This window comes from Fukomys damarensis, unplaced genomic scaffold (genome assembly GCF_012274545.1).
Source record: "Fukomys damarensis isolate Sample0158 unplaced genomic scaffold, DMR_v1.0_HiC HiC_scaffold_37, whole genome shotgun sequence".
Lineage (NCBI taxonomy): Eukaryota > Metazoa > Chordata > Mammalia > Rodentia > Bathyergidae > Fukomys > Fukomys damarensis.
The window spans coordinates 9,870,488-9,896,959 of NW_022900949.1; the positions used below are offsets into that span (position 1 = coordinate 9,870,488).

Here is a 26,472-nt window from a genome sequence, read left to right on the forward strand (position 1 = left end):
AAAAAAAAAAAAAAAAAAAAAAATAGCAGACCTGAGAGCTAAAAAGAATAACCTGCATGTAACCAGAAAAACAAAAACAAAAAGCCAATTATAGGATCGATGTGGTAACAGTTAGATGGGAAAAATAATTTTTCCAAATAACTCTTAACTGGTTAAGTGTGTGAGACTGCACTCTTAACAAATTCTAAGGACAAAAGAACAAGAAACCTTACATTTCACTAAATTTACTGGTAAAGATTGATAGATTGATATTATTACTACCTGAAACTATGAAGCTATTTTACGTACACTGCAAAAAAAAAAAAACATATTAAACACACACTAAAAATAGCCATATTAAGTATTTATTAAATACATACTAATGTTTTTAGGAACCAAGCTGTTTATTGTAATAAATTTAAAAAATAAAAAAGAGCCGTAAGGCTGTACGTGGTGGTAAAAGCCTGTAATCTCAACACTTGGGATGCTGAGGCAGGATGACTGCCATGAGTTCAAGGCTAGTACAGACTACATAGTGAGTTCAAGGCTAGTTTGCACAACAAAAAGAGACCCTGTCTCAAAAAAAAATTTTTTTTTTCAAAAATAATAAAGGTTGGGCCAGGGATTTAGCTCACTGCTGCCGCCACCTGCTTCACAAGCACAAAGTCCTGAGTTCGATCCCTGGTACCCGCCCCAAAATGGAGGCTGAGGCAGGTGGATTATAAGCTCAAACTCAGCCTGGACAACTTACTGACCTGGCAATATCCTGTCTCAAATAAAAAAAGAAAAGAGCTGGGGATGTAGCTCAGTGCCATGCATTCTATCCCCAGTACTACAGAAAATTAAAAAAGAAAATATGAAATTAAAGAAGTCTAAACACATGCAACCATTTATACCACCCATGCACACTCACACACACACCAAGGCTCTCATTCCCTCAATGCAAGAGGGGCTGGGCTGGGGCAGCACAGGGTCAGGCCTAGGTCCCTGTTCTGGCAGGGAGGGAACAAGCTTCACAGATGACAAGCAGGACACATCCAGCATCACCTGAGCTCCAGAGAGCAGGGACGGTGGTAGTGGCCAGTTACCCATCAAGCACAATGACACCTCACCCAGTGGAGGGGCATGATGGGAAGTTGTGTAGACCACCCCAGCATGCATGGCAGTGCTAGTCATCAGTGACCTCCCTTCTGCAGAGCCTTGTATGACCACAGGTTCTAGCAGGGTCAGTCAAGGTGACAGAGACCTTCTGAAGGCAGAGCCAGTAAGACGGGGCACCCACAGCAAGCCTAACTCGTCTGACCACCAGACATCCCAGCACCCAGAAGCCAGGAGTACATGCAGAGAGGAGTCCTGGATGCCCATGACCTCAGAACACAGCCCAGTCAGTGCTCAAACACACATTGTTAAAATAAGGCTAGGCTGAGGGATTTAGTTTAGTTTGCCACCGCCTGCCTCACAAGTGCAAGGTCCTAAATTCAATCTCTGGTACCAAAAAAAAAAAAAAAAAAAAGGGCCAGGCATGGCAGTGCAAGCCTGTAACCCCAGCCTATAATCTCAGGGAGGCTGTGGCAGGAGGATCACCATGAGTTTGACGCCAGACTGGGTAACATAGTGAGCTCAAGTCCAGCCTGAACTACAGAATGAGACCCGACCTCATAACTGAAAAACAAAACCAAAACCAGAGAGAACAAGTCACAGGAGCAGCCACACATGAATAGTGGCTGGAAAGCTGGGGAGACAGGGTCCTGAGAGCTGCCCTGGGGACAGCTGAAACTGGAAAGCCAACCAAGGCCTGTACGGGAGTCACTGTTCCTCTTCTGAGGTGACAACAGTGCCCAAGGGAGGTACCTTGGTCCTCAGGAGGACCCAGGGGTCAAGGGTGGAGCGTGGAGCCTGCAGCTTGTGATTCTAAAGTAATCCAGCAACAGGCTCCACCACAGCTCTTACTCAGGCACATGCACCCAGAGACACGTGCACCACTCCCTGATGGCAGTGCTTAGGTAGCTGGGAACTCGTTTTATGCTGCCTGCCTGACATTCTTACAACAAAACTGGAAGAAAGCTATCCTTACCCCATTCGCCTCCCGGCTTGGGGGATGGGAAGCAGCCTGGCTGGTGGGCACTCCCGTCTGTGAGGGTAGGCAATGAGGGCGGACCTACCCCCACTTCTCAGCCTAGGCTGGGAGAGCCAAGGAGCCATGGACTGCAGTAGTGTCCCCCAAACTCACACTAGAAACAGCCACAGCCCAAGTCCTGCAGGCTGGGTGGGTAACTATCAAGGTCACACAAGCCATGGGCCTATCCAACCTCCAGAAGAAGAGGGGCTTTGAGGCAGGGGCTTGGATAGACAAGCCACCTCAACGCCAGGGAAAGCGGCAGCTTGCAGGCTGTGGCCTGGGAACTGGGACACAGGTCAGGGTCTCAGAACACAATAGGAATGAGGTCCCCCTGTCCTGGGACCTGGAGACACAGGGCCTGGGTAGATAGATGGGCTGCATTACCTTCCTTCATGTTTGCAAATCGCTCCTTCAGCTGGTGATCCACCTCAGGACCAAAGGCAAAGTTATTCACAAATATAACACTGCAAAACAATGTTCCAGTTGAGTAAAACCAACGCTCCACGTCACGCAAGTGCAGAGTCCCAGTGTGGACAACAGGCTGCCGCCGCCACTGCCAGGCACTGCCCACACCCATCCCAGGAACTCATCTGTGGGGTCCAGGGCCACGGGGAGACATTGGCCAGTCCTTCTGGATGGGCCAGGATTTGAACCATGACAGTCTGAAACCCACATCATCTGGAGACACACCCGACAGCCTATGAAAGGCAGAGGGTGGACAGCAAGGACCGGACAAGTACAACAAAGACAAATGGCAGCTGACCAGAGACCAAGCAGGAGCTTGAGGGCAGAGCAGGGATGTGGTGACACTTTTAAGGCCGAGGAGTTCAGCAGAGCCCTCTGCCCAAGCCTGTGACAGGACAGCTGAGGACACTATTCATGCACAGGACCAGTACTCGGGGTCCTGTCCACCCAATTCCGACACAGGGCCACATGGGCAGGCTGGCAGCTCAAGCAGGGGCTGTGAGCGGGGCTGGCACTCAGAGAAGAGTGCACATGGCAGAGACCTTGACGGCCAGCACCAGCTGGGCCCCAGCCCATGAGCAGCACAGCCCCGCAGCCGTACCTCGTGTTGGCAATCCGCTCTCTCCACTCTTCCGACAGGAAATCACCCCGCTCCAGCTGAGAAAGAAAACATGGACACACTTACTCCCATGACTCTGTCCCCAAGGCTGCTGTGAAAAGAACATGAGATGAGCAGAGTCGGAGGGCAGGAAGGCCGTGAGCTACCAGGCTGGTTAGGAGCAGGCCTGCCCCGCCCGCACTCAGCCCAGAGCCAGCCTCGTCACCAGAGGATGGGGTGGAAAGGGCTGCCCTGGGGGAGAAGTGGTCACAACACACTGAAGAGCACCTTGAAGTCCAGGATGTGATCCCCATGAAGCCCCTTAGGGAGCTCCCCACAGAGGGCAGCCTGTACCCCCAGGAGCAATAGAGTGTGGACTGTGCAAAACCCCCCAATCAGATGAAGCATCCATGTCCTTGGTCACTGCCCACCACAAAAATGGGCAGACGAGGTGAGACTGTCATCAGTGCCAGGGGCTGAGTGCCCCGTACCCCATCACATCCTCTAGCCTGAGTCCACACAGCCATGTGCCTGTAACATGTGCCTCCAGCAAGTCTGCTAGGGGTCCACATCTCTCCTATCCTCACTGCTCTGCAGGGTCCATCAGCCAGGCCTGAGCAGAGACTCAAGTCCAAGGCCCATGCGGGCAGAGGAATATGGGACCAAGTCTCTGGTGCTGGGTGACGCCCTAGGGGAGGGTTCTACAAGCCCTGCGTGTTCTCCCAGGTGCCCCTGGGTGCCACTTCCCGTGGCTGGCTCTACCCTGGGTTCTTGCTGAGAAAAACACCTCAGACAAGCTCACTGGCTATGCATGTGGTACCAACACTCTAGGAAGCTGAGGCAGAAAGACTGAAAGTTCAAGGCTCAGCCAGGGATTCAGCGCAGTGGTGCCATGCCTGCCTTGCAAGCCCAAGGTCCTGAGCTCGATCCCCGGTACTGTTAAAAAAAAAAAAAGTACAAGGCCAACCTGTTCCACATAGCAAGACCCTGTCTGAAAATAAAAGGGCTGAGATGTGGAACACTTGCCTAGCATCCATGAAACTCTAGGTCATGCCTCAGCAACACACAAAAAAATTAAAAAACAAAGCCAACACAATCTCCAGGATGGCCAGGATACCAGCTCCCTCCTTTGCAGCTCCCCTCCAGGGGAGACCTCTGCTAGCACCCCTGGGAAGTATCTTCCTGACCCTGCATGCCCCAGTGAGGTTCCCGGCTGGCTGGCTCACACTCATGACAGGGGGGCCCCCCCAGGGATGGGGTGCAAAGGCAGCAGGGGAAAGCCAGGGGGCAGGATGCCCAGTAGGCGCAGGCAGATACTCTGAACAGCTCTGCCCTGAAAACTCCCCCAGAGCCCAACAAGCAGTTTGCAGGGCAGGTGAGAGCCTTGGCAGCAGGGAGGCCAAGCTTGTTCAACCCACCTCTTCAGTGAGGAGACTGCGGAGGCCCCATTCCACCCAGGAAGGCTAGAAAAATGGCCACAGCAAGAAGTGACAGCTATGTGTGGCCTCTATGGCATGGTCATCTGCCAGCACCTGAAGCAGCTAACACACTGGCAGGAAAGAGCAGAACCCATAGTACCTGCCTCACTCTCTCTCACTTTTGAGACACAGTCTTACTAAATTGTCCAATCTGGCCTCAAACTTATGATCTTCGCGCCTCAGCCTTCAAAAGCTGAAGGGACAGATGTGTCCCACCATGCCAGGAAGGCTGAGGGGTACCATCGCCTACAGACACAGCCCCAGTGCATCTTTCCTGATGAAGGAAGCTGTGACAGGCCACACAGCTGCTCCTGTGGCCAAGGTCTCTCCTGCCCTCTTCTGTGCACACTAGGCCCTCATGTGCCCAGCCCTGGAGGGCAGTGGATCTCAGCACAGGGATGGGAGGCACCTCTCAACTCCTGTCCCACAGCAAGCTCCAAGGCACTGGAGGACAGGCAGGGACTCAGTCAGGGGCAGAAGCTGAGGGAGTAGGAGGGGACAGGAGCTGGGACCAGAGGCACAGGCCAGGTAAGAACAGCTCATGAGAGCGAGACACGACTGCAGCCACAGGAGGGAGCCGGTCAGCGGCCCAGCTGGGTGACATCATCTGCCAAGCCTCTGCAGTGAGGCGGGGATCCCTGGACCCAGATGCAGTTTGGGTCTGGAAAAGTACACTGGGCTATTTTAGGCTCCTGGCTTTTTTCTTCTTCCCTTGTTGAGTAACGGAAGACAGGACTTAGTGCTTGCCAACCAGGGCGCCGTGTCAAAGCCACAAGAGCTGCTCAGAAGCTTGTTCAAATATCAGGACACAAATTCCCGCCAAAATGAGGAATTAAAACAGCAAAAGCCAGGCATGATGGTGCAAGCCTGTAATCCCAGCACTTGGGAGACTGAGACTGGGAGGATGGCCACGAGTGCAAGGCCAGCCTAGGGGCTGCACAGTGAGTGCAAGGCCAGCCTGAACTACATAGTGACACCCTGTCTCAAATATCTTGCCCCACAAAGCAACAAAGCAAGTCCAGTACAGTGGTACATGTCTGTAATCTCAGCTATTCAGGCAGCTAAGACAGGAGGATCACAAATTCCACCCCAGTCTGGGCAACTTAACAACTTAGAGAAACCTTGTCTCAAAGTAAAAAATAAAAGTTAGGAATGGAGCTCAGCGACAGAGCACTCTGGGTTCCATCCCCCGTACTTTGGAGTAAGGGAAGCCAGGCTGACCAGCTCACACCTTGCCAGGGAATCGCCGGCAGTCACACAGAACACTGCTGGAGACGAGAGCGGATCCTGGAGGTGGAGGGTGGCACAGACCCCTGCCACCCCCACAACAGGTCAGCTATGGCTGCCCCCAATCCCATGAGGAACACCATCCTTCTCCCTAAATTCTGCTCACAGCCATAAGACAGAAGCCACTAACATGAACAGTGAGCATTGGAATCTCTACAAAGTCCTGGGAGTAACAATACACCAGGGCTACAATACAGCTCCAGCCACATCACTGACCTGAGCCCCTTGGGGCCAGGCACTGTCCACCAGGGATGACAAGATGAGGGGAGAGAAAGGCAATCCAACCAAGACCTTCCATCCTCCTCCCCGCTACTTCCTCCCACAGTCAGCCCCCGGCTCATACACCTATCATGCCAGCACTCTAGGCAGCGGAGGCAGGAGGATCCCAAATTTGAGCCCAGTCTGGATAACTTAGTAACTGAGCAAGACCCTGTTCAAAAGAACAGATAAGACAGGACTGGGGATGTAGCTCAGTGTGAAGGCCCTGGTTTAATCAAGAAGAAAGGGAAAACGGGCGTGGTGGCGCAAGCCTGTAATCCTTAGCACTTGGAAGGCTGAGGCAGGCGGACTGCTGTAAGTTCGAGACCAGACTGGGCTACATAGTGAGTTCCAGGTCAATCTCAACTCAACTACATAGTGAGACCCTGGCCCCCCACCAAAACAAAGAAGAAGAAAGGGAAGGGGAGCGGGGGGAGGGGGGAGGGAAGCTGAGGGGTAGGGAAAAGACAAGACAGACAGACAGGCAAGGTGGGCCAGTGCCACCACCTGGGATCCATGTAACAGCCCAGGAAAAATGGCAGAAGCAGAGGAAGGATTTCCCCAAGGCCAGTGCCACCCAATACCAAAGTTGACCAATGTGGCTCATTGGGCAGAGGTGCCTTGATGCAAATCTGCTGGAGAATCCAAGGCTGCTGCACACCCTAACCCGCCACACATCCACAGGCACGGACACAAGGCCCTGACGCCAATGCAGAAAAATAAAACAAAAACAAATCGACAGGTTAATACAATAAAACTCAGCTGATCTGAAACTGTCCACTCAGTCACCACATGCACGTGGGACACGAGTGCACACCCCACCACTCTCTCATGGATCATGGAGGGTGCCCTCACCGAGGTGGCCCCTGCACGGGCTGCTGCCCGTGAGCGCCCAAGACAGGAGGGCAGAAGGAAGATGAGGACTCTGCTCAGGCACAAGGCTGGCTTGGGCAGCCCCTGGATGTGAGTCTCCCTCCCGCTGGCCTCAGGGTCCCCACATGCCCTGGAGGACAGAAGGGTGCAGGCTGGATAGCCCAGGGAGGACAAGGCTTCAGCAAAGGTCCTGTGTACCAGCCAGGGCAGAAGCTGGTGGGTTTTGGGGGTGGTACGCCATGTCACCCACATGGCAAGATAAGAATGGGTTGGTCAGGAAAGAGGTGGGGCTGGGGGCTGGGCTGGGCTGGGCTAGGGTTGTAGCCACAGGGCATGGAGCGATGGCACTCACTGTGTATTCTGCATGCTTTTTTCCATACCATTTCATCCACTTCCTGAACTCTCGGTCCATGGTCTAGAAGGGAAAGAGGTCACATAGCCCATCAAAACTCTGAGCAGTGCTGTGGACTTAGCTCAGTGGTTCTGCTGCCTGCCTCACAAACACAAGGGCCCGAGTTCATCCCCAGTATAAAAAAAAAACTTCTGAGCAGCCAGGATGGCCCCAACAAGCCCACATGTCCACATATCTGCAACTCCCAGTGGTGCCTTCTGGCCTGGCAAGATTACAGGTCAGGACCTCAGTTTCTACCCATGGCACAGCCCTGCTAAGACATTCCTGAGGTGGGGCAGGGCCCACAGGAGGCAGGCTCAGCAGGCGTGTTCCAGGGCTCCTGACCCTCCAGTATCCAAAGGCCACCAGGCCACTGACTCTGGACATAGTACTGTGGGGCTGAGACGCTACCCACACCCTGCACCTCACTGCTCCCTACTCCGGGCAGAGGCTGTGAAAGGGTGGCCCCAGCAGAGCCTGATCCCCCATCAGGAAGAGGACAACCAAAGGAATAGTTGGAAGAGTCCAAACCAGGTTGGGTGCCAAGCTCAGTGGAGGAGCTCAGCACCAACCCCACCAGGAAGGTGTGGTCACAGGGCAGGGAAAGGAGCATAGAGGCCATCTCACCAAGCCTCCGTGCTCCTAGCAGCAAGGCTGGCCATCCACTGGGAGGGTGCCAGATATCACAAACACACTCACACCCTTGAGTCAAAAAAAACTCCTCAGCCTAGGAAGGATGCTGCCCAGACAGGGAAACCCAGCTGAGGGTGCCCCACTTTGACACCTGCCCTACGTAGCCCAGCCCCCAGGACCACGCACCTCCGCGTACTTGGCTGGGATGTCCGCTTTCTCAACTCCATAGTGATGTTTGCAGTTGGTGGCTGCAGCTACCTGGAGGACCACCTGCCCCACTCCTTCAATCACAGAGAGATGTGTCAGAGTCCCACGGATCATTTGAGACAGAGGCTCAGTGCCTGGGGATACCACCAAGTGGACAGCACCCAGGGAGGGCATGTCAGAGTCAGGGACATGGGCCACGTGATATCCAATGACATCAACAGGTATAGGACATGGGACAGCTCAAAGACCCATAATGTCCTGTGAGGTCACTGAGGACACCTCCAAAAATCCTACCCCTTGCAGAGTACCCATCAGGGGACGGACACCTCCACCCACCTCCTCAACCACATCAGTTATCTGTGGCCCCAAGAAAGACAGAAAGCATTTAAGTGTTTCCACAGTCCCAGGAGAGCTACCTATGATTTGGCAGTCCCCGGAACTGCGTCCCCAACCAGACCCCAAGGCACTGCTGCAACACAAACACACAGCATCTGGTGGTCAGGCCACCTCAAAGAAGTGCAACTGGCAACTACGGTAGCTCTGGGCCTGGAGACACAGCTGGGATCCAGCTGAACACAGTGTGTGTGCAAATAACCCTGAGCACCGGGAAAGAAGAGGTGGCCACCACCAGCAATTGGGCAGCTTCAGGAAACGAGGGGTACTGTGACAGGTGACTGGGGCAGCACCTTATAAACGTGGAGGGAGTAAGCCAGCCCCTTTCCTGCCCTGCCACCCCACTCTCCTGTGAGGCCAAAGCAACAAAGATACATCAAGGCAGGCAGGGCCCAGGCTGAGCCTCCCCAAGTGACACAGAAGCCAGGTCCAAAGTTTTTTTGTGCGCAGGTGAGGTCCTGACAGTGCTGATGACAGAGCCACCTGGCAGAGAAGGAGCCCCACAAGCCAAGCGCCTTTTGGGGCTGGCCAGGCAGGCAAAGGCATGAACAGAGCTGGAGGGGCTCAAGGGTCACAGGGCACAGAGCCCTAGGCCTTGACAGAGAATGTGGGCAGGGAGCAGCTGGGGAAGTCGCTGGAGTCTCCCTGAGCAGCTAGCTTGTCCTGCTGTGCCCTCCTCTGAATACACACACACACATGCACTTAGGCAAGGAGCACACCCAGGAAACCAGTGACAGCTGGCAGGCCCCTCACTAGAGACGCACCACTGCCCAGGTCCACGAATAGATCATCCTCGGTCATCTTGATCTCATCAATCATCTGGGCCACCAGGTCAAAGGAGGTCTCCCCATACACCTCAGGGGAGAAGGGCTCGTAGTTGTTGAGCTTCTCCGGGTCAGTCACCGAGTGGTTGTAGACCTGCTGCAGGATATGCCGCAGGAGCCCGTTGGACGGCCGCGTGTTCAGCTTCATGGGTTGGGTGGTGCCCTTCCACTGGAGACAGATAGACATGATGGACAGGTCATGCACGCATGGACAGCCTGCTGTGCCCTCCTTATCCTACTTTCCCAGTTAGATACAGTGCACTGCTCAATGAGGGTTTGCCTGGCACTCATGAAGCCCTGGGCCCTGTCCCTAGCACCTCTGCTTCAAAGAAAGTATTAATGTGTGCATGCGCAAGTGTAGGCTCTTTTGTGAGGTGCACACCCAACTACTCTCAGCTCTGACCTGCAGCAGGAGATGGAGAGCACAGCCTTGGTTCCCCTTGCTCAAAACTCTGCTTAGGCTCCCAGCACATAGGTTTACTTTCTCATGCTGAAGGTCACTGGGGCACCAGCCCATTGCCCTCAGGCTCCCAGCCCACTGGCTGCTCCATGAGGAGCAGCTGGGCCCCAGCCCTGAGGACAGACTCCTCACAAGACAGCAGTCTGGCCTCTTCTGCTCAGGCTCTCTGGCCTCAAAAAGGCCATCTTCAACTAAAAAGCCACTAAGGAGAAAAAAAAACTTAGTCAAGAGCCTAGATGTGCCGGCCACTTCTCAACCTTGGTATGGGGCCCTGGAGCCCCTGCAGGCCCTTGCATAGCTGTCCATAACTCAGGGAGTCAGTCCTGGCCCTGTGCATCACTATGAGGACCTGCACCTTGACTCCTTATGACAAGGGTGTCTGAGGCTCTGCACCGCAATGCCCTTTGTGGTGCAAGGCCGCCTGCTAACAAACACCACACCCCCTCAGCCACATACAGCACTGGGACAGTGTGGGACAGTCAGTGGGAACCTCTCAGAGCCGGACTGCACAACTGAGGGGCCAGACCACTGCCACTGAATGGGACCCAGAATCTCAGCAACAGGCAGCTGAACCTTAGGAACAGGCTTCTGGGCCCTGCCAAGGCCCAGCTCCAGCACCAGGAGCCACATGAAGACCCCCCAGCCTGTCACTGCCTATGGGGGAAGCTCCTAACATACTCAGCAGGCTCAACTGTCCTTCCTGTGGCCAGCACTGGTGGTAAAGGCCATGGCCAACACCCACACAGCCTGGCCACCATACACATGGCACACAATTAGCCAGCCAAGGGCAGCTGGCCACATGGGACTCTTATTACTGCCAGCTTGGGAGGGACTCTCGAGGCCACACTGCACCATTCCAGATTGCCCCAGGAGAACCTACTCTGTGGCTGCACATCCCTTCCAGGGCCAAACACCTGTACTTTCTCTCAAGAGGATCGACCTTGGAAACAGGAAGGAATGCACACTCTGCTGCATCCCAGCCCTCCTAAAGTGCCACTGTGACCAGTATGGAGGATACAAGTCACAGGCTAGCTGGAAGGCAGGCGTGGTCTTCACAGCCTGGGAAGCTGCTTCTGCTCACATCTCTGCCTTATCCCTGGGGACAGGGCAAACCCAAGGATGACAACCCTCAGGACCCACTTCAGAAAACAAACTGAGGCTGGCTGGGCCCTGACTGTGCTGCCACCTGGCTCTACCACCCAATGTGAGTCATCACACAAGTGGTCTGCAGGGTCTAGAGGCCTGACTTCAAAAACCCACCAGGTGGAATGGGACAGACTTGTGGGTGGTGAGGCCACCTACCAGCTGGTGGATGCTGTCGATGGCCCGGTTGTACTTGTCACACAGCCTCTGCATGCTCTCGAAGCTGGAACAGGCAAGAGAGAGGTACCGTCCCAGAGCAGGACTGCCACTGCCACTGGACGGGACCCAGAACCTCAGGAACGAGCCGCTAGGCCCTGCCAAGGCCCAGCTCCAGCACCAGGAGCCACATGAAGGGCCCCAGCTGGGGCCAGGGACACACCCCAGGCCTTGCACATGGGCAGGGCAGAACCAGGTCTGATACCTGTGAGGGGCTCCAGAAAAATGCCAGCACACAGGCAATCAGGCCTGACCAGGAAGTCCTGGCCAGCAGACTGTGCAAGGGGCAGCTTGGGCTGCTTTGGGCCCAGGGGTCCAACCCAAGGTCAAGGAACACCCAACAAGCACAATTAGAAAAGGACTCTGCACAGTGGGAGGGACTTGGCGAGGCCCTGACTGTACCCAGCTGGAAGCAACAGAAACCCACCAGGGCCCTTTTAAGCAGCCTCGGAGTCTTTCTTCCCCTCGCCAGGGTCACCCACAGTGTCCCCAGAAGGGCTCCTATGTAAAGACAATGGGGCCACCCAGCTCGGTGTGAGGCAGTGGCTGGTACTAAAGAGCCCAACCCTGCAGGAGGGGCAGCTCCTCCTTCCCACACAGGCATCGCCTCTGTGTAGGAAACTTAAGGCTCCTGTGTGCTCAGAGAAACATAATCAGAGAGCTGAGACCAGGGTCTCTCCCACAGTTACTATTTTCAAGGTGTGAGCCTGCAGCCCTGGTTATAGTACGTGGGAGTCTGTATGTATGTGTGTGGTTTTTTGTTTTTTTGTTTTTTTTTTGGTACGGGGGATTGAACTTGGGACCTTGCACTTGTGAGGCAGGCAGCGGCACCACTGAGCTAAATCCCCGGCCCTACGTGTATGGTTTTGTTTTTACAGTTCTGGGGGTTGAACCCTGCACCTTTGCATTGAGTTACATCCCCAGGCTTTTCTGATTTTATTTTTTTAAATATTGAGACATGGACCCACAAAGTCACCCAGGCTATGCTCAAACACGCAAACCTTCTGCCTCAGCCGCCCAGAGCGCTGAGATGACAGGTGTGTGCCACCACACCCAACTGCACAGAGCCTTTAATGCACAAATTTGTACTATTCTCAACAGTCAGTTGGCTGAGCCCCAAGTCAGCCATGAGGTGCTCTCCCCAAAGGACCTGCAACTCACACTGTCACTGTCGACAGCAGGAAGCTCTCTTTTCAGCCTGTGGAGACAGGACTGGAGGCAGCGCTGTGCCTTTTAGGGCCCAGGGGGAGCCCAGTGCCTGCAGGAGGGAAAGTGACCCTGGGCCCTCTCCACGAACACACAGGCTATTTCCTTCCTGAGGGGGGCACTGGGAGCCAGCAGAATAATCATACCTATGTCACCCAGGGGCACTCAACCCCTCACCTCCATGTGCTTCCACTGGCACAGTCCTCCCATCCTTGAGCTGGATAAACCTGGCATAGGCTCTGTGTCTGATAAGTTTTACACTTTCTAGCAGGAATTAAATCCAAATCAGAGCTCCAGGCGACAGGAACACAGCGTCCTTCTATAGCAGGGCAACATGAAAACCCTAGCACCCTGTCATCTCCCTACTGCTCAAGCCCAGCCTGGCAGCAGCACAGTGACACCCCATCTCAAACCCAAATACACAGGGCCAGGGATTTAGCTCAGTGGTTCCACCGCCTACCGGGCAAGCACAAGGTCCTGAGTTCAATCCCTGCTACCAAACCCCCCCACAAACAAAAAAACAAATATACAGAACAGAGCACAAGATCACAAAGGCATGATGCCCCAAAGCCTGAGGGCACCTTACAAAGCACAGTGACAGCAGGACGTGAGATTCCAACAATGTCAAAGACCACTGCTGCATCAATGCTGGCATCCCCAAGCAGATGGGACCCCCAGGGACACACACAGGCCTGAGGCGACCTGGCAGTGTCCAGAGGTCCTCGGCCAACACCTCACTTGTGCATTGGACCAGGCAGGGGCTGGCAGCACCACAACCAACCAGGACCACATAAGATCCCCCCGGAAGGACATCACGAACCCATGTGCGTTTGGGAGCTGCCTCCATCCTGAGGCACCACCTGGGAAACCCCCTCAGAGCCCTGTCCTCACCAAGCCTTCAGGACTCTTTCCAGGCATGTTTTCTCATATTCTAACCCTCATATCCTGCCTTCAACCTGGACAACCGGAGACCACAAACCTCTGGAGACCCACCACGCTGTCTTGGGAGGACATGCAGATGGGAAGTGCAGCAGAGTGGGCCCAGTGACTTGGCTCTCTGGGCTCATCTTGCAGTCATCTTGCATGAACACCATGTGCCCACCAGGAGGTCTTAAATTTGCTTTGAACCCAGGCCCACCTACCTGATAACCTTCCAGCATTTCCTCTTTTTTTTTTTTTTTTATAAAGAGGCAGGATCTCACTATGTAATTCCAGCTGACCTTGAACTCTCAGCAATCTTCCTCCCTTAGACTTCTAAGTGCTGGGATCATAGGTGTGCACCACCCTAGACAGACTTTCCTAAGTGATGTGCCTGTGTGTTGAAGGCTCCATAAAAATTTCCCAGGGATAGGCCAGGGATTTAGCTCAGCGGTTCGGTGGCCTGCCTTGCAAGCGCAAGGACCCAAGTTCAATCCCTGATACCAAAAAAAAGAAAAAAAAAATTCCCAGGAATAGTCAGGAAGCTTCTTAGTATGTGTACAAAGGGTTCAGAAGGGTGGCACAACCCAACTCCACAAGGACACAAGTTCCTATGCCTAAGCTCTTGCAGACCTCGCCCTTGGCACCGTACCCAACATCTGGGGACTACTTGTCCAGGTCCTTATCACATTCCTTGTAAGAAACCAGTCCCCTAACAGGTATTTCCCTGAGGCCAGGCTCCAAGGACCCAGGAGGTAGTTTATCTCAAGTTTCTGCAGCACCAGGTCACCTCTGTCCCAGGGTCACTGCTCTGACAGGAGTGACAGGAATCCCTCCCCTCTCTGTTGGAACACCAGAGTGCTGGCCGTGGAAGGACAGGGCTGGACCAGGAGATGGGACCAGCTGTCATGGAGGCTACACTGCTTGAAGCACAACAAACAAGCCCCTTCTGTGTCTAACTATGAAGTCAAGAGATTGGGCCACACACACTGGGTAAGGCTCCTTCAGGAGCCACAGGACTAGGCTCACCGGAGTGCTCCTGACAAGGCAGGTTACCAGAGCTGGAGCAGCTGTGAGCCTGGACTGGTCTTCTTTCCAAAGAAAAACAAACCTCTCCAGCAGGCATTCCAGAGATGCCTGGCCCTCCACCCACTCTCTGGGAGGAAAGTGCTACGACCCACAACCCCTGGCCAGGCCCTCTGCTGGCCAGCTGAACTGCAGGACTAGGGGCTGCTGAGGGCAAGCAGTGGTGGCCTGGGTGGAAACATTGACATCTGGCAGCCACCACCAGCTATAAAAAGAGCTGCTGTTTACGCTGGGTTAATTCCACACACACCAATCTAGTTTCAGCATGTGGAGTTTCCAATTTTGTCCTCACTCGGACAGCCCTCGCCAAGGCTCAATAAACATTTCCAGCCAAAGTAATCGTACAGAGCCACAGCTAGCTCTGCAAAGAAACTGTGCAGCTGCTGCACCATCGAGGAAGTGCTCGTCCTAGAGGAGGTGATTGGGCAGTGTCTGCTTACCTTTTGGTATCATAGTCAATTAAAACATAATTCTCCATGGCCAGCTTGAGATCTGGGATTTCCTCACAGACCCATCTGAAACAGAAAAGCAGAAACCACAGGAATACTATTACACAGGCCTCACTTTTTTTCTTTTTGTTTTTGTTTTTTTTAAAGGCCTCAAATTCAAATCTCCTCAACACTACTGAGTCTAAAACGGCAAAACAAAATTTGCACTGGGTGTGGTGGCACATGCCTGTCATCCCAGCACTGTGTAAGGCTGAGGCAGGAGGATCATGAGTTTGAGCCCAGCCTGGGTAACTTAGCAATTTAGTGAGACCGTCTCAAAATAAAAAACAAAATGGCTGGGAGGTAGCTCAGGGACCAGAGTTCCAATCCATAGCACCACAAAGAAAAAAAAAAAAAATCCCACGATTCAAAATGTAAAAGAAAGAAGGAAGCATTATCTTGTAACAAACGCTGTAAAGTTTATGACGAGGTTGTTGCAAATCACACAGATTTTATGCAGCTTCAAAATCTAACAATGTTGGATAGGGATTTAGCTCAGTGCACCATGCCTGCCTTGCAAGTGCAAGGTCCTGAGTTTAATCCTTGGTACAAAAAATAAATAAATAAAATAAACAAGATAAATAAATAAAATTAATTTCAAAAATTAATAAACAAAATCTAACACTATTGGCCCTTGCAAGCAAAATGAACTCAACTGTCACTATAAAAAGTAAAACACAGGCCTGGCGATATGGCTCAGTGGTCGAGCAACGTCTACCAAGTGTAAGGCCCTGTGTTTGATCCCCAGCAATGCAAAACAAACACAACAATAAAAAGTAAAAAATGACTGGTGCAACCACTGTGGAAATCAGTATGGAGATACCTCAAAAAACTAGGATTAGAGGTTTCATTTGACCCAGATGGGTATTTTCCTCTGCTGGGTATCTTCCCAAAAGAATTAAAAGAATCATAGCACAGTGACATATGGTCTCACATGTGTATAGCAGCACAGTTTGTAACAGCTAAAACTTGGAAACAGCCCACTGCCTATCAACTGGAGACTGGATAAAGAAGATGTGTGTGTGCGTGTGCGTGTGTTTGTGTGTGTGTGTGTGTGTGTTAATAAAAGGGAATATTACTCAGCCATAAAGAATGAGAAACTAGGGCCAGGAATCTAGTTCAGTGGTTCCGCCACTTGCCTCACAAGCACAAGGTCCCTGAGTTCAATCCCCCGTACCCCCCCCCAAAAAAGAATGAGAAACTAGAGATATTTACGGCTAAGTAGATTGACACCACACTCTTAAGTGTAATAAATAGGACACCTGTGTAAATACCAAATAGTTTCTCTGTTGTAAAAAACTAAAGTGTAAATAAGAATCAAAATCTATAACTGAGGGCTGGGGATTTAGCTCAGCAGTTCCACCGCCTGCCTTGCAAACACAAGGACCCGAGTTTGATCCCCAATACAACCCCAAGAAAAGTATAACTGATAATGTGAAATAGGTAAAATAGTCTAAACGAGTAGGGGAAGTAGAAGGGGTAGGAGAAAGGAAAGAAGGGGAAAGAAAAAATGCGAGAAAAGGAAAAAATGGAAACAAAGTCTTTGTAAATAGGGAAGGGTGGACAGGGGAATGGTGAAAAGATAAGAACCAAGATATATGATGTAAAGGTACAAAATCCCAATGATGAATGTAACTGTACTGTATACCTAAAAAGGACCAATAAACTCAGTGGGGAAAAAAAAGTAAAAAATGTTATGCCAGGAATAGCCAATAACCTTGCACTCAGGAGGTTGAGGCAGGAAGATTACAAGTTCCAGCACAACCCAGGCAACTTAGCAAGACTTTGTGTTAAAAAATAAAAAGGAGGGGGCCGGGGAATTAGCTCAGTGGTGCTGCCACCTGCCTCAAAAGTGCAAGGTCCCAAGTTCGATCCTAGGTACCAAAAAAATAAAATAAGATAAATAAAAAGGAGGTATAGGGCCGGAGATTAGGCTCAGTGGTGCACCATCTGCCTTGCAAGTGCTAGGGCCTGAGTTTGATTCCTGGTACCAAACAAACAAACAACAAAAAAAAAGGAGGTGCATGTGGTGGCACACACCTATAATCCCAACACTCTGAAAGGCTGAGGCAGGAAGATCTCAAGTTTGAGCACAGTCTCGGCAACTTAGTCATTCAATGAGTCCCTTCTCAAAATTAAAAAATAAATAGAGAGGAGACTGGGGCTGCAGCTCAGTAGTAGAGTACTTTTCTAACATGCACAAGGCTTTGGGTTCTATCCCTAGCACCATTAAATAAGAGGAAGACAATGCTGAAAGTCTGAGACATGGGCCATGTGAAGAGGATACAATCAGCTGTAAAATCACAGCATGACAAATCTTCCTAGAGAAATAAAAAGGCAGTGAGAAGCCAAGCTGGAAGAACCTTACTTTGAGGCTGGTGAGGCCAAGCAGTATGCAGAGCATCTGCACCTGGATGGGGGAGTAGGTTCTGGGGCTCCCTGCTCACATACTCAAGAGCTCCAAATGCTGTTGTTCTGGGCTCCTGCTGCCTGACAACACTCTGGGAACCCCAGGAAAACGACACACTCAAAAAACCAGTCCCGCACGCAAAGGTCAACCTAGTGTAGTTGGTTTACTAGACATCATGGTCATGTGGCTCAGGGATGGCACACAGTGACAGAGGTTGAAGAAGAGTGAGGCTCAGACAATAGCACCCCAAAGGCATGCATGCTCTGACCAGCTAGGAGGCCTCAGCCGTGGGTCTGGCACGCAAGTCCCACTGAATCTGCCTCCTCCTCCCGCACAGGATGGCATACTCTCCCGAGCTCCACATCTGCCTGAAGATGAACACTCACGACCCTGATCTTCCCTGAGATCTCCTGTCTATGATGGAGGAGAAGCCAGGTGAGTGACATCTGCACACCGCCATTCCTAAGTCCACTTCTGTCTCCAGGGCTTTTACCCAACAAATACTGGGCATGGTGAGAACAGATTGAGGGGATTACAAAAGGAACAAGGGCACACGTGCGATACGCCTGCTGCCCCCTCACCCTTGCTCAGAGCTACCCTGTGCCATGTGCACCCACACGAAGGCAGCAGGGCCCAGGGCTCAGCTCTATGGCATCCCACCCCACGGGTGCCCACACCAGCACTCACCGAATAGTCTCGATGATTTCATGAGCAGCATCATGGTGTTTGTCCTGAAAAGCAAGGGGCAATGTCACAGACATCAGGCCACTTTCTGCCCACCCATGGGACAGCAGGAACTGGAGGGGCGGCTCCTTCCTCCTAGGCAACCATCACTGTGGACTTTCATTTCCCTACTGATGTGGCTCCCAAGCCGTCCCATTAGGACCCCAGGTGCCCACCACAGCCCTGGTGCCTCCCTGAGCTGAGGCTGGCTATGCTAGCCTCTACCTGGGCTCAACAGCAGATGGCAGGTCACTGAGCCCCTATAGGACATGGTGTCCCCTGTGTAAAGTGGCTAACACCAATCACAACTGCTGGCCAGCCCAATACTTAGCCACACCAAGGCCAGAATACTCTATGTGTGCAATTCATCCTCAAGCTCCAACGCCACCACCCTCCATTCAAGGATGGTGTCATCAGAACCAGGCACATAGCTGCCATGCACATGTCATATACATGTATGATGCATTAAAAACAGAAGGACAAGCCTGGCATGGTGATACAACCCTGTAATCCTAGTATTCAGGAAGCTGAAACAGGAACCTCACCATAAGTTCCAGGAGCCTGGGCTACACAGTGAGTTCAAAGCCACCCTGGACTACTTATGACAATCCTGTCCCAATAAAACAAACAAAAAAACAAAACAAAACAGAAGGACAAAAAAGGATGAAGGAAAGGAGGTGCAGCCTTGTGTTCTCTGCCTCCCACACAACCCTGTGAGGCCAGAGGGTACCAGTCTGGTGTGGTGACCCCTTCACCCTCACCACGGCCCTTGAATAACATCCACTACCACAGCTCACCAGCCACACTCATGGCAGCCGACATGGTCAGTGATGAGAGCAACACCCCTCTAAGTACACATACATGCACTTTTCCCGGCCCTGGCCCCAGACAGGAAGAGCAGGATGAAGCCACACATCCACCTCTCCAGCCGACCGCTGTCCCAGGTGTGTGTGGGCCTCTCACCCCTGTGAGCACAGAGGCTCACCATTGCCACCCATCTTCCCACAGCTATGAGGGCACTCTAGCCCTTGGGTTGCCCTGGCCATCTTATCCAACCATACAGCTGAGGACTTTCCCTGGTGCAGCCCCAGGCCATCCAGTGCACAGCCACATGTGACACGGGACTCTTGAAAGGCCACTGTCAGGCTCCAAACATCAATGTATTCATCATGCTGCAGCCACGCTGAGCAAGGGACACACTGCTAAGACTAACTTCCGTCTCCTCACTGCTTAGCACGGCCACCAGGGATGCTTGCTCACCCATGAGCTGGGCTCTATTTCTGCAGGGGTCCTTCCTCTGCTATCTGCTGAGTCTCTCTGCCTCACACTCCCCTCAGGAGCCTGGGCCAAAAGCATCCTGAGGACGACCAGCACAGGGCCACACATGACCTGGAAAGCAGAAAGGCCTGGGCAAGCCTGACAGGAGGGCCTGGTACCCGGATCATCCAAAGCTGCCCAAGCTACTCGAGGTGCCACCAGCGGGCTTACACCAAGAAGTTCAAAGCTACTCTGTGACAGCAACCACTTTTAGCCCAGGCCATGGTGTCCACACCTCCACAGCAAGGAAAAGGCACTGCCAGGCAGAGACACAGGAGAATGTATCTGAAAGGGATTCCCACTGTTCAAGAGAATCAGAATAACTCCATAAAAATACCTGAGCCTAGCCAGAGATTTAGCTCAGTGGTTCCGCTACCTGCCTTGCAAGCACAAGGTCCTGAGTTTGATCCTTGGTACAGAACAAAAAACAAAAAAAACGAAACACCTGAGCCTCAGCATGGTGACACATGTCTGTAATTCAGCACTTTGGGAGGCTGAGGCAGGAGGATCACAAGTCTGAGCCTATTAAGGCAATTTAGCAATGTAGTGAGACCCTTTCTCAAAAACAAAAAACAAAAAAAGCTGGGGATGTAGCTCAGTGCAAAGGCCCTGGGTTCAATCGTCAGTATCTCTAAAAGACCCAAGGTCTTACTCTTCCCTAATAGCTCTACTGAGGTATAATTCACATACCTACAATTTGCCCATGTACAGTGCATAATCTGGGCGGGCTGGGATGCAGCTCAATGATGAGCACTTGCCTAGCACTTGCGAGAGTTCCATCCCTAGTACCACAAAAACATAAATAAAAAGTTCAAAAATAAGAGATAAAGTATATATTCAGTGACTTAGCACATCCACAACCATCATTACTATTCCTTTTTTTTTTTTTTTCCTTCGGTACTGGGAGTTGAATTTAAGGCCTTCACTATGAGTTATATTCTCAGCCCTTTTTATTTTTATTTATCTGGGGAGGGAGTACCAAGGATCAAACTCAGGACCTTGCTCTTGGCAAGGCAAGAATGGTGCCACTGAGCTAAATCCCTGGTCCCCCTTTTTATTTTTCATTTTGAGGCAAGGTCTTACTAAGCCAAGTTGGCCAGGCTGGGTTCAAATTTGTGATTTTTCTGCCTCAGCCTCCCAGAGTACTGGGATTACAGGTGTGTGCCACAATGCCTGCTACTAAACCTTATCTTTCAAGGCAAAAAAAAAACCCAACCTTCTAGCACTCTTAACAAAACCCTCCAGAGCTAGAGGTATAGCTCAGCAGCAGAGTGCTTGCTGGCACAAATGAGCCTCTGAGGACCATCTCCAGCACCAGAAGAATAGGAATAAAATCCTCCAACCTACTGAGGAAAGGGCCAGGGATTTAGCTCAGCAGTTCGGTGGCCTGCCTTGCAAGCACAAGGACCCGAGTTCAATCCCTGGTACCAAAAAAAAAAAAAAAAAAAAAAAAAAAACCAAACCAACCTACTGAGGAAAAACCTGCTGATATTTAGGGATCCTTGGTGTGCCCCTGACTCCTGCTTGCCTGTGGCTTCTCTTCACTGATTCACAGAACTCCAAGAAAGGGACAAGAGAACAGCCAGGAGCCCCCAGTCAACTCACGCAGGGTATAATGGCTAGTATCTAGATGTTCCCCCAAAGCTTCATGCAGTCAGAGGTGGAGAGTTTCAAAAGTGGCTGGATTAGGGTATGTGAAAGTGGATTAAGGGTGCCCCTCCATGGGTATGGGTGGTACTAATCAATAGGTTTGTAGACTGGGCAGAATATGAAGGGACAGAAAGAAAGCAGGCTTGCTGCTTTTGCTGCCTCCTGCCTGCCATGCCATGAACTGTTGTTTTTCCTCTCTTATGCCCCTTTGCCATGCCACTCTGCCTTGGAGTCAGGGGCTTGGACTAAAACCTCTCCAAACAATGAACCATAATAAATCTTTCCTTCTTTAACTTGGAGTGTCAAGTTTTTTGTCTCAGCAACAACAATAGTAACGGAGACACAGAGATACCTCCATCTGTACTCCTCCACCACAGGCACAGGACTCCAGCTTTGTCAGGAACTCCATGGCTGGAAAAGATAATTGTTTCCTGTTCTGCTCAGGGGTTAAGAAAAAGCAGCTGAGAAGTGGTTCTTTCTAGTAAAAAGCTGCCTCAGCAAGATGCTGGGCAGTTCCTCCACTCTGGGGCTGAGCGAAAACTTCCTTAGTGAACACACCCTTCTATCTTACACTGTACGTGGTCATATTTGCAAGGAATGTGTCTTTTTTTTTGTACAGGCATTCAAACTCAGGACCTTGCGCTTGTGAGGCTGGCAGCGGAACCACTGAGCTAAATCTCCAGCCCTGAAAGGAATATATTTTAAGACCCCCAGTAGATGCCTGGAATCACATCAAAATCTATGTAGACTATTTTTCCTAGGAATAGATACCTATAATGTTTTTGTCTTGTTTTGTTTCTTTTTGGTACCACGGATTGAACTCACGACCTTGTACTTGTGAGGCAGGCATGGTGCCACTGAGCTAAAACCCCAGCCCTATAATGTTCTTTTTAAAATTTTTTTTTCTGTAATGTTCTTTTTGTTGTTGGTTGTTGTTGGTACTGGGCATTAAACTCACACTTGTGAAGCAGGTGGCAAAACCACTGAGCTAAATCCCCAGCCTCCTATAATGTTCTTATATTGTTGTTTTACAATTGTTTTATTGTTGCTATATGCTTAGCCCAGGCTGGTCTCAAACTTGAGATCCTCCTGCTTCAGCCTCCAGCACAGGGATTATAGGTATATGCCACTACTCCTAGCCCATGATAAAGTACAAATTATATAATGTAGAGATTAACAACAAGAAGAATAAAACAATTATGCCAATATACTGTATGTTATAGCTTATATCTAGATATCCACTCATACGTGGTGCTTTTGGGAGGTCACTGGATAGATCATAGGATCACTGGATTATGCAAGTGTGACAAGTCCACTGATTGATTGGTTTAGTGTTGTTTTGGGTATGGATAAATTGATTATGGAAAACGCCCACCTTGGATGTGGATGGCATCAACCAATAGGCTTGTAGACTGAATGGAATAAAAAGGTAAAGGAAGACAGGCTGCATACTGCCTCCTGCTTACCCTATGATGGACTGTTCCTCCTCTGCCATACTGCCTTGCCTCAGAATCAGCTATCTATAGACTGAAATCTCTATAAACTGTAAGCTAAAATAAACCTGTCCTCCTTTAATCTGTGGATAGCAGGTATTTTGTCCCAGTAATGAGAAAGTAACTACAAGACACTATAAGTTTGCATTTTGAGGCCAATACTACTACTAAGGAAAGTAGTGAGTTCAGTGCAGCAACAGCCTCTCTGATAACCAAGCTGGCTGCTGAGTGAGGTCCTGATCCTGATGGTGGCCTATGCCATATGGAGACTAGATAAGGGATGATTCTCACCTAGGCAGAACGTGTGGGACACCCTGAGATCCCAGCATGTGAAAACATGCAACCTCAACTCCGAAACTGACTCTGGCATTCTCCACCTAATATTTGGGGGCAGAGGTAAACCACAGGTAACTGCAACCATGGCAAGCAAGACTGCAAGTCTGCCTGGGAAGGTGGCTTTCTGCTCCTCAGTGACACTGGGTAGCTCCTTCCAGGCCCACCTACCTCTCAGACAAATGCAGTCCAACTTGCAGGAAGCCAGGTGGGTGTGGGCAGGACGTGTGTGGAAACCACAACCTAGGACAAGGCACATCAGGTCTAGAAGCAAGTCTGGGTGTGGCTTCTAGACCAGGTGAAATCCATACCATAAGGATCTTGGCTACCCTCCTACTCTAGCCCATAGAGGGTCTGAGGTTTCCTCTTCTGGAAGAAGCTCAGGAAGGGGCCTTGGGTACCTTTCACATGGGACACACCTGTTGGTCTTCAGCACTTCTATCCTGTTCACCCTGGGGGCTACACCCATGGGAGATCAGGAAAGAAACCAGGGGATCAAGGCAGGTGGTGTGCTGTACACAGGGAGTATCCGGTCTGATGTTATTGTCCTTCATCTGCCTAGTACTCAGCTCTCCTCACAGCCTTTTTTTTTTTTTCGGTTTTTTTAGACAGGGTCTCACTATGTAGTTCAAATTGCTCTGGAACTCACTGTGTAGCCCAGGCTGGTCTTGAACTCACAGCGATCCTCCTGCCTCAGCCTCCCAAGTGCTGGGATTACAGACGTGCACCACCACGCCCGGCAGCCTTTTTTCTTTTTGTGTTTTATTTATTTTTGTGTGTGTTGTGTATGTGTGGTGCCGGGGATGGAGCAGGGTCTCTGCAATAAGCTATATCCCTAGCCCATTTCTTAAATTTTGAGATAGGGTCTTGCTAAGTTGCCTAAGCTAGGCCCAAACTTTTTTTTTTTTTAACCTTTTATAAAAGAAGACTGGGCTCGAAGTTGCAATTCTCCTGTTTCAGCCTCCCAGAGCACTAGAATTACAGGGATGCTCCACCATGCCCAGCTTTTTTCTTTTTTGCAACACTGAAGATGGACGAATGGGCCTCACTCATACTAGACAAGCAATCACCACTGAACCACATCCCCAATGCCCATAATTGTTTCTTTTTGAGACTGATGACTGATCTTGAACTCGTTTGCTAAAATGATCTTGCTGTCCCCACTTCCTAAATAACTGGGATGACAGGTACATGGACTGCCAATAATGCACAAGGCCCTGGGTTCAATCCTCAATACCACAAAGAAAAAGGAAAAAGAGGTGGGGAATTTAGCTCAGTGGTGCTGCCACCTGCCTGACAAGTACAAATGAATTCAAGCCCCAGTGCAAAAAAAAAAAAAAAGTTCCAGAAGTTTTGTCTTTTGTTTTTGTTTATTAAGAAAGGGTCTTGCCAGGCAGTCCAGGCTGGTCTTGAACTCACAATGTAGCCCGGGCTGGACTCAAATTTATAGTGATCCTCCTGCCTCAGCCCCCTGAGTGCTGAGTGGGATTACAGGCATGTGCCACCATGCCTAGCTGGTTTTGTTGTTTTGTTTTGTTTTGTTTTTGGTACCTGGGATCAAACTTGGGTCCTTGTGCTTGTGAGGCAGGCGGCAGAACCACTGAGTTAAATCCCCAGCCCTGGTTTTGTTTTTTGAGACATGGTCTTACTATGTAGTCCAAGCCATCCTGGAAGTCGTTATGTAGCCCAGGCTGGCCTCAAACTCATAAGCCCTTGCCTCAGCCTTCTGACTAGTGAACTAGACCTGTGTCACCAGGCCCAGCTAAAGAGTCAAGACTTTAGAGAGCACTAAGCCAAGTGCAGGACTCTTCTGCAGAGAGGTTTTCAGTTCCCAGAGGGGCTCTGAATGCACCTAGGCTGCTTGAGGGACCCTGCACAGTCACTCAGCTCATGTGCTGCCACCCACTTAGCTGTACATCAGATGCTCCGGGACATGTCTGTTGTCAGAGGCTCCTGTTCACTGGCTCCTTTTCCTTTTCTCTAATCTCAGCTGGGATCCTTCCGAGTTCAGAAAAGCCTGCATGATGAAGACAAATCCCCACACCCATCCACACAGCGACAGGTGTCATGGGTCACCTCTGGTCCTCCTACATCCTGCAGACTACAATAGGGAAAGAAATGGCTTCACAGATGCATAAGCTGCCTGGCTAGGGACTTGGTTCCTGAGCTGAATGCGGCAGACAAGACAGCAGGAACTGAGCTTGCTCTGTGGGGGAAGGACGTGGACTCCCAAGAGCTGCAGAGTCAAGTCTACCCAGACCAGGATTTTGCATCACACTGGTTGTGAGAACTACTCTTACGTGGCTTCTAAAATAGCATCACACTATAAAAGGGAAAGGAAAGGGCAAATGACACTGCCCTAAGCAAGTGCTGAGCTGGGGGCTCTGAGTCAGGATGCCTCCACCTGTGATTCATCTGATTCTCGGGAACAGCTTCTGCTCATACGGCCATGGGGGAGAACAGCCAGGTGCTGAGTCACCAGGAAGGAGGGCAACTGACCCAGCCAAACCCAGGTCCCTCGAAGCCCACACTGCAGCTCACAGCTACAGCAGCAGGGCCCTGACTAGGAGCCTAGGCCCAAGGATCACAGCTCAGCCCTAGTCTACATGGAGGAAGAGGAAGGGCCATGGGGTTCCCCATCAGACCCTAATTCTAGGTAGAGGCATGAAGGAGCCAAAGGAGAGATAAGCTGGCCGTGGTCAACATGCCAGGCTCAACTACATAGTGAAACTTTATCCCAAAACCCAAAAACAAGAGGTGGCATCTTGCAGGATTCAGCTCTCCTAAAGAAGAGGCCACTGACATCTGGCTGGCTGCACTGCATGTGCTGAGTGCAAAATCCACACAGCATTTCAAATCTGATGGAAGCGCACTCACACACAGAACAGAGTGAACTTACTCCAACTCGTTTATTTGCTTGTTTCTTCACATGGGGTCTTGCTATGTTTCCCAGGCTTGCCCAGAACTCCTAGGCCCAAGCAATCTTTCTGCCTCAGCCTCCCAAGTAGCGGGGACTTGACAGGCATGCACCACTGCACCCTGCCAAATGGAACATTTTAAAACTTGACCCTGCATCTGAAATTCACAAAGGGCCTTCCTTGGCCCTGGCCCAGGTTAGATACCTAATTCACTGCAGCATTGACACCATTCATCAGGAAGTCCTTTTCTGGCCGGCAGTCTTTATACAGGACAGAGGGTGAGCGTGGAATGGGGACTCCAATGTCACAGGGTAAGAGTGCCCTGCACAGTTTTGGGGCAGGCCTAAGGCCAAAGACAGCTGTAGAGAAGCATTTGGCTGACTCAGTGACTACCCAGGGATCGGAACATCCATCTACACTCATCGACGTGGGGCAGAGGTCTGTGCCCTTGTTCAGGTGATAAAGGGCAGCACTGCTGGATGTGGTGGTGCACGCCTGTCATCCTATGTACTTCGAAGGCCAAGGCAGGAGATCACAAACAAGTCTGAAACCTATCTGGACAATCAGCAAGACCCCACCTCAAAATAAAAAGGGCTTGAGGTATAG

General features: G+C 51.1%; 1 protein-coding gene across 1 annotated transcript in view; it reads right to left on the minus strand.

Moving 5' to 3' along the window:
* Positions 1-18,208, minus strand: part of Dot1l (DOT1 like histone lysine methyltransferase) — a 41,072-nt gene extending 22,864 nt beyond the window's left edge. Inside the window, exons 1-8 of the mRNA XM_010634886.1 lie at positions 18,120-18,208; positions 14,975-15,049; positions 11,268-11,331; positions 9,446-9,674; positions 8,268-8,362; positions 7,410-7,472; positions 3,165-3,220; positions 2,483-2,562 (exon numbers count right to left, since the gene is read on the minus strand). Coding sequence (XP_010633188.1) covers positions 2,483-2,562; positions 3,165-3,220; positions 7,410-7,472; positions 8,268-8,362; positions 9,446-9,674; positions 11,268-11,331; positions 14,975-15,049; positions 18,120-18,193 — 736 coding nt within the window. The 5' untranslated portion in view covers positions 18,194-18,208. The remainder of the gene's footprint in view (positions 1-2,482; positions 2,563-3,164; positions 3,221-7,409; positions 7,473-8,267; positions 8,363-9,445; positions 9,675-11,267; positions 11,332-14,974; positions 15,050-18,119) is intronic.
* Between the last annotated feature and the right edge of the window lie 8,264 nt (positions 18,209-26,472).